At 53.5% G+C, this 11,542-nt stretch overlaps 1 protein-coding gene across 1 annotated transcript; it reads right to left on the bottom strand.

Annotated features, from left to right (window-relative positions):
• Window positions 1-9,805: 9,805 nt before the first annotated feature.
• Window positions 9,806-10,693, bottom strand: LOC115323428. Its single transcript, XM_040217621.1, has one exon. It carries the CDS (start codon window positions 10,691-10,693, stop codon window positions 9,806-9,808), a length of 888 nt encoding a protein of 295 aa, XP_040073555.1.
• Between the last annotated feature and the right edge of the window lie 849 nt (window positions 10,694-11,542).

Raw genomic sequence — 11,542 nt, 5'->3', positions numbered from 1 at the left:
GCGCGGTCGTTGTTTTCGCGAAGCGTGCTAGAGACGCCTGGCGCACCCGCGGTGACGGCATCAGGGACGACATCGTGAGTGTGCCCGGAATATCTCGACGGCAGCGGATGTTCGTTTCGCGCGTTCGTGGTTTTCCCTAAGCGTGCTAGTGACGCCTGGCGCACCCGCGGTGACGGCATCAGGGACGACATCGTGAGTGTGCCCGGAATATCTCAACGGCAGCGGATGTTCGTTTCGCGCGTTCGTGGTTTTCCCTAAGCGTGCTACTGACGCCTGGTGCACCCGCGGTGACGGCATCAGGGACGACATCGTGAGTGTGCCCGGAATATCTCAATGGCGGCGGATGTTCGTTTCGCGCGGTCGTTGTTTTCGCGAAGCGTGCTAGAGACGCCTGGCGCACCCGCGGTGACGGCATCAGGGACGACATCGTGAGTGTGCCCGGAATATCTCGACGGCGGCGGATGTTCGTTTCGTGCGGTCATGGTTTTCGCTAAGCGTGCTAGGAACGCCTGGTACACCTGCGGCAACGGCATCAGGGACGACATCGTGAGTGTGCCCGGAATATCTCAATGGCAGCGGATGTTCGTTTCGCGCGTTCGTGGTTTTCCCTAAGCGTGCTACTGACGCCTGGTGCACCCGCGGTGACGGCATCAGGGACGACATCGTGAGAGTGCCCGGAATATCTCAACGGCAGCGGATGTTCGTTTCGCGCGTTCGTGGTTTTCCCTAAGCGTGCTACTGACGCCTGGTGCACCCGCGGTGACGGCATCAGGGACGACATCGTGAGTGTGCCCGGAATATCTCAACGGCAGCGGATGTTCGTTTCGCGCGTTCGTGGTTTTCCCTGAGCGTGCTACTGACGCCTGGTGCACCCGCGGTGACGGCATCAGGGACGACATCGTGAGTGTGCCCGGAATATCTCGACGGCAGCGGATGTTCGTTTCGCGCGTTCGTGGTTTTCCCTGAGCGTGCTACTGACGCCTGGTGCACCCGCGGTGACGGCATCAGGGACGACATCGTGAGTGTGCCCGGAATATCTCGACGGCAGCGGATGTTCGTTTCGCGCGTTCGTGGTTTTCCCTAAGCGTGCTACTGACGCCTGGTGCACCCGCGGTGACGGCATCAGGGACGACATCGTGAGTGTGCCCGGAATATCTCGACGGCAGCGGATGTTCGTTTCGCGCGTTCGTGGTTTTCCCTAAGCGTGCTACTGACGCCTGGTGCACCCGCGGTGGCGGCATCAGGGACGACATCGTGAGTGTGCCCGGAATATCTCAATGGCAGCGGATGTTCGTTTCGCGCGTTCGTGGTTTTCCCTAAGCGTGCTACTGACGCCTGGTGCACCCGCGGTGACGGCATCAGGGACGACATCGTGAGTGTGCCCGGAATATCTCAATGGCAGCGGATGTTCGTTTCGCGCGTTCGTGGTTTTCCCTAAGCGTGCTACTGACGCCTGGTGCACCCGCGGTGACGGCATCAGGGACGACATCGTGAGTGTGCCCGGAATATCTCAATGGCAGCGGATGTTCGTTTCGCGCGTTCGTGGTTTTCCCTAAGCGTGCTACTGACGCCTGGTGCACCCGCGGTGACGGCATCAGGGACGACATCGTGAGTGTGCCCGGAATATCTCGACGGCAGCGGATGTTCGTTTCGCGCGTTCGTGGTTTTCCCTAAGCGTGCTACTGACGCCTGGTGCACCCGCGGTGACGGCATCAGGGACGACATCGTGAGTGTGCCCGGAATATCTCGACGGCAGCGGATGTTCGTTTCGCGCGTTCGTGGTTTTCCCTAAGCGTGCTAGTGACGCCTGGCGCACCCGCGGTGACGGCATCAGGGACGACATCGTGAGTGTGCCCGGAATATCTCGACGGCAGCGGATGTTCGTTTCGCGCGTTCGTGGTTTTCCCTAAGCGTGCTAGTGACGCCTGGCGCACCCGCGGTGACGGCATCAGGGACGACATCGTGAGTGTGCCCGGAATATCTCAACGGCAGCGGATGTTCGTTTCGCGCGTTCGTGGTTTTCCCTAAGCGTGCTACTGACGCCTGGTGCACCCGCGGTGACGGCATCAGGGACGACATCGTGAGTGTGCCCGGAATATCTCAATGGCGGCGGATGTTCGTTTCGCGCGGTCGTTGTTTTCGCGAAGCGTGCTAGAGACGCCTGGCGCACCCGCGGTGACGGCATCAGTGACGACATCGTGAGTGTGCCCGGAATATCTCGACGGCAGCGGATGTTCGTTTCGCGCGTTCGTGGTTTTCCCTAAGCCTGCTAGTGACGCCTGGCGCACCCGCGGTGACGGCATCAGGGACGACATCGTGAGTGTGCCCGGAATATCTCAATGGCGGCGGATGTTCGTTTCGCGCGTTCGTGGTTTTCCCTAAGCGTGCTACTGACGCCTGGTGCACCCGCGGTGACGGCATCAGGGACGACATCGTGAGTGTGCCCGGAATATCTCAACGGCAGCGGATGTTCGTTTCGCGCGTTCGTGGTTTTCCCTAAGCGTGCTAGTGACGCCTGGCGCACCCGCGGTGACGGCATCAGGGACGACATCGTGAGTGTGCCCGGAATATCTCAATGGCGGCGGATGTTCGTTTCGCGCGTTCGTGGTTTTCCCTAAGCGTGCTAGTGACGCCTGGCGCACCCGCGGTGACGGCATCAGGGACGACATCGTGAGTGTGCCCGGAATATCTCAACGGCAGCGGATGTTCGTTTCGCGCGTTCGTGGTTTTCCCTAAGCGTGCTACTGACGCCTGGTGCACCCGCGGTGACGGCATCAGGGACGACATCGTGAGTGTGCCCGGAATATCTCAATGGCGGCGGATGTTCGTTTCGCGCGGTCGTTGTTTTCGCGAAGCGTGCTAGAGACGCCTGGCGCACCCGCGGTGACGGCATCAGGGACGACATCGTGAGTGTGCCCGGAATATCTCGACGGCGGCGGATGTTCGTTTCGTGCGGTCATGGTTTTCGCTAAGCGTGCTAGGAACGCCTGGTACACCTGCGGCAACGGCATCAGGGACGCAATCGTGAGAGTGCCCGGAATATCTCAACGGCAGCGGATGTTCGTTTCGCGCGTTCGTGGTTTTCCCTAAGCGTGCTACTGACGCCTGGTGCACCCGCGGTGACGGCATCAGGGACGACATCGTGAGTGTGCCCGGAATATCTCAACGGCAGCGGATGTTCGTTTCGCGCGTTCGTGGTTTTCCCTAAGCGTGCTAGAGACGCCTGGCGCACCCGCGGTGACGGCATCAGGGACGACATCGTGAGTGTGCCCGGAATATCTCAATGGCGGCGGATGTTCGTTTCGCGCGTTCGTGGTTTTCCCTAAGCGTGCTAGTGACGCCTGGCGCACCCGCGGTGACGGCATCAGGGACGACATCGTGAGTGTGCCCGGAATATCTCAACGGCAGCGGATGTTCGTTTCGCGCGTTCGTGGTTTTCCCTAAGCGTGCTACTGACGCCTGGTGCACCCGCGGTGACGGCATCAGGGACGACATCGTGAGTGTGCCCGGAATATCTCAATGGCGGCGGATGTTCGTTTCGCGCGGTCGTTGTTTTCGCGAAGCGTGCTAGAGACGCCTGGCGCACCCGCGGTGACGGCATCAGGGACGACATCGTGAGTGTGCCCGGAATATCTCGACGGCGGCGGATGTTCGTTTCGTGCGGTCATGGTTTTCGCTAAGCGTGCTAGGAACGCCTGGTACACCTGCGGCAACGGCATCAGGGACGCAATCGTGAGAGTGCCCGGAATATCTCAACGGCAGCGGATGTTCGTTTCGCGCGTTCGTGGTTTTCCCTAAGCGTGCTAGTGACGCCTGGCGCACCCGCGGTGACGGCATCAGGGACGACATCGTGAGTGTGCCCGGAATATCTCAACGGCAGCGGATGTTCGTTTCGCGCGTTCGTGGTTTTCCCTGAGCGTGCTACTGACGCCTGGTGCACCCGCGGTGACGGCATCAGGGACGACATCGTGAGTGTGCCCGGAATATCTCAATGGCGGCGGATGTTCGTTTCGCGCGGTCGTTGTTTTCGCGAAGCGTGCTAGAGACGCCTGGCGCACCCGCGGTGACGGCATCAGGGACGACATCGTGAGTGTGCCCGGAATATCTCGACGGCGGCGGATGTTCGTTTCGTGCGGTCATGGTTTTCGCTAAGCGTGCTAGGAACGCCTGGTACACCTGCGGCAACGGCATCAGGGACGCAATCGTGAGAGTGCCCGGAATATCTCAACGGCAGCGGATGTTCGTTTCGCGCGTTCGTGGTTTTCCCTAAGCGTGCTACTGACGCCTGGTGCACCCGCGGTGACGGCATCAGGGACGACATCGTGAGTGTGCCCGGAATATCTCAATGGCGGCGGATGTTCGTTTCGCGCGGTCGTTGTTTTCGCGAAGCGTGCTAGAGACGCCTGGCGCACCCGCGGTGACGGCATCAGGGACGACATCGTGAGTGTGCCCGGAATATCTCAATGGCGGAGGATGTTCGTTTCGCGCGGTCGTTGTTTTCGCGAAGCGTGCTAGAGACGCCTGGTACACCCGCGGCGACGGCATCAGGGACGACATCGTGAGTGTGCCCGGAATATCTCGACGGCAGCGGATGTTCGTTTCGCGCGTTCGTGGTTTTCCCTAAGCGTGCTAGTGACGCCTGGCGCACCCGCGGTGACGGCATCAGGGACGACATCGTGAGTGTGCCCGGAATATCTCAATGGCGGCGGATGTTCGTTTCGCGCGGTCGTTGTTTTCGCGAAGCGTGCTAGAGACGCCTGGTACACCTGCGGCAACGGCATCAGGGACGCAATCGTGAGTGTGCCCGGAATATCTCAACGGCAGCGGATGTTCGTTTCGCGCGTTCGTGGTTTTCCCTAAGCGTGCTACTGACGCCTGGCGCACCCGCGGTGACGGCATCAGGGACGACATCGTGAGTGTGCGCGGAATATCTCGACGGCAGCGGATGTTCGTTTCGCGCGTTCGTGGTTTTCCCTAAGCGTGCTAGTGACGCCTGGCGCACCCGCGGTGTCGGCATCAGGGACGACATCGTGAGTGTGCGCGGAATATCTCGACGGCGGCGGATGTTCGTTTCGTGTGTTCGTGGTTTTCGCTACGCGTGCTAGGAAGGCCTGGTACACCCGCGGCGACGGCATCAGGGACGACATCGTGAGTGTGCCCGGAATATCTGAACGGCGGCGGGTGTTCGTTTCGCGCGTTCGAGGTTTTCGCTAAGCGTGCTACTGACGCCTGGGGCACCCGCGGCGATGGCATTAGGGACGACATCGTGAGCGTGCCCGGAATATCTCAATTGCGGCGGATGTTCGTTTCGCGCGGTGGTTGTTTTCGCGAAGCGTGCTAGAGACGCCTGGCGCACCCGCGGTGACGGCATCAGGGACGACATCGACAGTGTGCCCGGAATATCTCGACGGCGGCGGATATTCGTTTCGCGCGTTCGTGGTTTTCCCTAAGCGTGCTACTGACGCCTGGTGCACCCGCGGCGACGGCATCAGGGACGACATCGTGAGTGTGCCCGGAATATCTCAACGGCGGCGGATGTTCGTTTCGCGCGTTCGTGGTTTTCCCTAAGCGTGCTACTGACGCCTGGTGCACCCGCGGCGAGGGCATTAGGGACGACATCGTGAGCGTGCCCGGAATATCTCAATTGCGGCGGATGTTCGTTTCGCGCGGTGGTTGTTTTCGCGAAGCGTGCTAGAGACGCCTGGCGCACCCGCGGTGACGGCATCAGGGACGACATCGACAGTGTGCCCGGAATATCTCGACGGCGGCGGATATTCGTTTCGCGCGTTCGTGGTTTTCCCTAAGCGTGCTACTGACGCCTGGTGCACCCGCGGCGACGGCATCAGGGACGACATCGTGAGTGTGCCCGGAATATCTCAACGGCGGCGGATGTTCGTTCCGTGCGTTCGTGGTTTTCGCTAAGCGTGCTAGGAACGCCTGGTACACCCGCGGCAACGGCATCAGGGACGACATCGTGAGTGTGCCCGGAATATCTCAACGGCGGCGGATGTTCGTTTCGTGCGTTCGTGGTTTTCGCTAAGCGTGCTAGGAACGCCTGGTACACCCGCGGCAACGGCATCAGGGACGGCATCGTGAGTGTGCCCGGAATATCTCGACGGCGGCGGATGTTCGTTTCGCGCGTTCGTGGTTTTCCCTACACTGTTAGCAAGTTCCGTGTATTTGGTGAATATTTGGGGTGAAAAACACGCTATTTACACAAATTCGCATAAATTTACACATTGGGTAACGGATAATTCGTTCAAAAATCATGCGAGGTTGTAAAAAACGTGTTTTGGTTCAGTCATACACGGATAACCGTGTAGCCGACCTCGAAAACACGCATCACCCTTGGTGACGACCGCTGCATTGCCAGCTATCGAAGCACCGGAATGCTTGGGGACACACCTAGAAAGGATCGTGGAGACAAATGCCGCGGAAAGAAACATGTCCCGGAGACAGATATGCACCAAAAGCAATTGTGCCAGGTCGCGGGACGTTGGCGAAGCTCCGACTTTTCAGGCGCTGCCATTGATTCTGGTCGATGGCAATGCGGCTTTCCTCATGTCGCCCAGGTTCGTATTTATTTTAGGGGTCTTGATAATAGTTTTTTACGAACCACAAATAAAATTTTAGGTCTCATTACTCGTTCTAAAGAATTAAAATAGATATAAACGTATCACTGATCTGAACACGTAACAGAGCTGTTGGTTTCGTTTTGGGTTTAACCCTTCAACTGCAAGCGAAATGGCCATCTCAGTTCGGCCGAATAACGTTGGGGTGGGACGTTGGGTCGAACCATAGTCAGCGGCCGACGGCTGGTTACTTCATGCCTATCGTGTTTGAGTATTATGAGGCTCCTTTTTGCCGCTGTTATGATCGCGACCACCCAGACCGCAACACAGCAAGCCAGGTAGCGACGACCGGACGGCTGGGTTCGGCTCCTGCATCGCCGAGCGAGTCGACCTTCGCGGGGGAGCCATATGTTGAAGACAACAGAAGTTCTTGGTAAACTTACTTCGCAAATAGTCGGCTACAAAAAAACGAAAATTAAAGTTGCCTTACTAAACTCCATTTCCTCACAACTTGCCAGCTGCCAACTTATGTGCTTTGGCAGCTTGGTTGTTAGAACGAGGCATGTTGCAGTGCTCCAGTGGAACGCATATTGTTCTTTTCATCCAATTCTGCATCTGACACACACACTGATAAAATTATGCTTTATGGGTAACATGATCTGGGACTTGTCAGTGTCACATGCTGCATCAAAGACTTCCGATGACGCTTCAGGGAGTGCCTTCACAGGATGTCTGAATGCAGCATACATGCGAGACAGAACCACGTGTTCTTTTCTGCAACAGCATCTCGTACGTTGGACATGTCATTATTCCAAAATGTGTAAAAGCAAGTGCTGAGGAGAGGGGACGTTGTTCAATGTATTACAGCCTCATTTTTTGTTTGGACCTGTTATTTTCTATGTCAAGTTGCATCTTCGCTTGCCATTTCTGCACATCCTTCCTATGGGCTCTTTCGGCATAACGTCACTCGGTCCTAGGACTGTGTGTGTCAGGAACCCTTCGGCAAGATAAAGCCGGCCCTGTCATCTTCGCCAGTCTTGGTTCACCGTACTTAGTAACACATTAAAGGGATACTACAACGAAATTTCGGTGCTCATTTTTTGGTCTATATGTGTTCAAAGGAGCAGTATCACATCGAACATACCAATATTTTGTCAAAAAAAGTCTCGAAAAGTAATTTTAAAACGAATTAAACGATTAGCAAAGAGCAGCTGGTGGATGTCGCTAACGCCTCGCTTGTAATGCCCATCTAGGAACCTTGACAGCTAGTGACGGAGGTTGTCTCGCCTCCGGCCACGACGAGCGAAGAGGGGCAGGAGGAACTCCCCTCTTCCCGAGAATTCCTTTTGTGTGTCGCAGAAGTCGCTATTGTCCCCCTAGAAGATTACAGAAGATTAACCAGTCACTCAAAATCCGTACAAAAGCTGCCGCTTCCGGTGGCTGGAACGACTATGCCATCCTCTTGACGTCAGCCTCACCGTAGCTTTGCTCGTCTCGAGACGACCTACGTCACTATTGCGTTGGATGTCACGTGGCCTCCGCTGGGCCTTCTCCGAGCGCTCGCCAGAGTGGGCCGTTTATAACAAAAAATACAGCTACCAGGCTCAAAATACAAACGTGCGATTGTCATTTACGGATATTGTGGATCGTATTCAACCCGTTTTTGAACACGACGGGGATATTTCAAATTTCGTTGAAGTATCCCTTTAAGAGTGCAGTAGAAGCTTCACCTAGAGCCTGCAATTGTTCCCTTCCACCGCACTTTGGGATGGTGCATGGTTGAACTATAAACACAAAACAAAAAGCTCGAGCCAAGAGTGGAGGCTCCACTGCACCCTTAAATTCTCACCGACTATACGACTCCAATGCACCCTTACAGCTTGCATGCATCAGCTAATGTTTTCGCTGCGGTTCTGTCACACACAACTCCAAACGGCACTCTACGACCAATTGCATATGCATCTCTCTTTCTTACCCAAGAAGAATAAACATATAACTGGGGTTCAGCCTTTTTAGTTTATTTTTGAGCAACTATTGAGATTTTCAGTCGAAGAGTTTGTTTATTTTCGTGGCTCGTGTGAAGTTCTAACATCACCACACCATCAAGGTAGCAATGGTTTTGTGGAATGCTTACTTTGATCTATGAAGGGCGCTCTCCAAATGGCTCCTGTGACCATATTAAAAGGGCTACAAAACAATCAAAGTGTCTAGCGTCCGACGTAACCCAAGTTACGTCCAAATCTCCGCCTTCCCTAGGCTCACGGGGGGAGAGAGAGGGCGGTGGAGAGGGTTAGGTATACGCGTTTCAGTGCTCCGTCCGGACGTAATGCTAGCCAGTGTAAAACGATTGTAACATGGAAGAAATTTGCGGCTTGTAATTTTTACATTGTTTATGTTGCCACAAAAGATAGAAAAAGCATCTCTTTCCTTTGAACAATTAAGTACTGGTGAGTAATTGCAAAGCAAAAATGGAAATATTTCCCACTCTGCAGCCGTACCTGGCGGCTGTGGAAACCACGATGTGACATGTCGCTGCGACTCATCACCTCACGAAGAGCGTTAGAGAGAGAGAGTAAACGTCCTTGGGGAGAGCATATGAGAGCCCGTGCATCCCCACAACGTCACTGAGCACGTCATTCGGAGAGACACGTCATTCGGAGAGATGAGGGCTGCAGGAAACTTCAATCTATTTTGTTTTAAAAACTAGGACACAGGCAAAATTGTTTTCTGTTCGTCTTTAGAAGTGTCGGAGAACAACCCCCATAGTTACTTGTCCATTCTCCGAAAATCATTGCATAGGATTTTTTTTTTGTTTAAATTTGTTGGCCTTCTGCATCACGTCAGATGCGACTCCTCGGGGCTTTCCTGCCTTTTGTGGGTCACGGGTCTGAAACGTTTGCACACCTCTGGTCTAGGCCATATTGCTTGGTTCAGATTTTGTAGAACAATAACACAGCATTACTTCACTTTCAATAGCTCACTATAGCTGGTCATAGTATGCATCAACCATAATCACTGTGTCTTGGAGAAAACATGGAAGTAGTCGACACAAGGGCTCAGCCTGGCATGCATTTTATGTCACAGTCCTATCATGTGATTATTTACATAATTTTGCACATGTAAACAGACTGCTAATGTTCTTACACTCACAAAGCTGTCAGCAAATAGCTCTCTCTCTCAATGGTTGAAGGCACCACCCCTTTTTCATATTCCACAGTACTTTTCTTGGTCTCTTAAGAAAAACGGTTGTTCCCAGTGATCAAACTGTACCGCATGTTAATGTATCTCTTCTTATTAAGTCGGTACACAGAAAGCAAATCATGAAATTCACTTTTGTGGTAATAGTCTTCAATGACAACAGCATGTGTTGTATAATCAACCACATACGCATGAAAATGGTCATCAAAAGACCTCGTTTGCAAGATTGTGGCAACAATGAACACCCTCTCATTAGAGATGACAATCATAGTCACTTCAGCAAAGTCTGGGAGGTCATCATCAAAAGCCGTCAGAGGAAGAACACATTCTTTTCTAAGCGTCCGCTGGGACATGGTGACACTGTTCACTGTAGTGACTTGTGCACTCCAAAGTTCCAGCTCGTGAAGTCTGTCTTGCAGTAACTCTGGCAGCTCTTCAAAAGGCACCCGCTTGCACCCTGATGTGGCGATCTGTTCTTTTGGCTGGGAGAGATGATACATCTCGTAGAGCTGATGCCTGGTGCTTAAAGTACGACATATGTTTATGAAGTTGCGGGTTTTTCTTGCAAGCGACTTAAAGTATTGATGTTTTGCTTCAAACCTCATTGACGACAGCTTGGACAGTGGCCCGTACAGCCGAATCAAACGAGGGTAATGAATCAAGTAGTGCATCTTGGGGATGACATTGACCTCAGGAAAGACTTGTGTAAATGCACTATAGAAGTCGCTGATCAAAACCTTCAAGTAGGGGATCGTGTTGGTAGTGAGCTGAGGGGCACATACAATGTCAACAATTCTCCTCAGAGCGAGATACACACTGTACGCATCATCGTCCTTTGGCACGACATCTCCTACCAGCAATGAGAAGAAACGAAACAAGCATAGCTTCTCGGCTGCCGATCCCTTAATGCCAAAATTTCCCATAATGCTTGGACGAGACAGAGGTGGTCGCCTAGACTTTTTGTCATTATCGTGAAACTCAAACGCCTCGAGTCTCTCATTTAACAACTTCAAAGTGAGCGTACCTTCGGAAACAAGTCTCTTAATCACATGCTTCACTACAAATGGGATTACTCCCTCATGCAAGTCGTGCATTATATCTGGTGGCAAGCTTTCTGTTGCTTCAAATGACCGAACTTCTGCCATGCAGCTTGGGCCACACACCCCATAAGTGGAGACAAGACTTGGGTCACTCTCAACCAAGAGCACATGTCGGGCATGGAGAGATGATGTCCGTAAGACAAATTGACTTTCGTCCCACTTGTCGTTCAGATCGCTTCTGGTAGCCAAACAGAACCTGCATATAGAGCCACTTGAAAAACACTCCCTGAAGGCTCCAATTTGGTGACTTGACAAGTTATCACCGGTGACACAAAACAAAGAACCATGCACTGTTTCATTGTTTATAAGGATCCCCTCAGCTTCGATCTTCTGAAGCTCCTCAATGAGTGGTGTCAATATTTTTTTTAGTCCATGCTTTTTCACTGTGGTGCTCTTGACTAAGAGAACAAGATGCTTGTCTGTTGTTCTTGAGCGACATTTGGTGGATGTGTTCAATAGAGTGAAATACCCAGCAAGCAACTTGTGCACACCTCTCTTGCTTCCAATCGGATTGCAAACTTCAAACTCATCAAAGTACAGTTGCAGAGCAACCGACTTCTCACGGCGAACATTGTTGAAAACATCATTGTTCCTAAACAATTGCCCGTCGCACACATCCTGGAGCAGCTTGGAATCCTCTGTAATATTTAATGCCTTGTAATGCCCCTTTAT

The sequence above is a fragment of the Ixodes scapularis genome, unplaced genomic scaffold, assembly GCF_016920785.2.
Source record: "Ixodes scapularis isolate PalLabHiFi unplaced genomic scaffold, ASM1692078v2 PGA_scaffold4__175_contigs__length_147842914, whole genome shotgun sequence".
NCBI lineage: Eukaryota > Metazoa > Arthropoda > Arachnida > Ixodida > Ixodidae > Ixodes > Ixodes scapularis.
The sequence above is the reverse complement of the archived record's forward strand: the minus strand, read 5'-3'. Positions and strand labels throughout refer to the sequence as shown.

Coding starts and splice junctions, on each gene's coding strand:
- LOC115323428 (XM_040217621.1), bottom strand. CDS start 10,693: ATGGGAAATTTTGGCATTAAGGGATCGGCAGCCGAGAAGCTATGCTTG.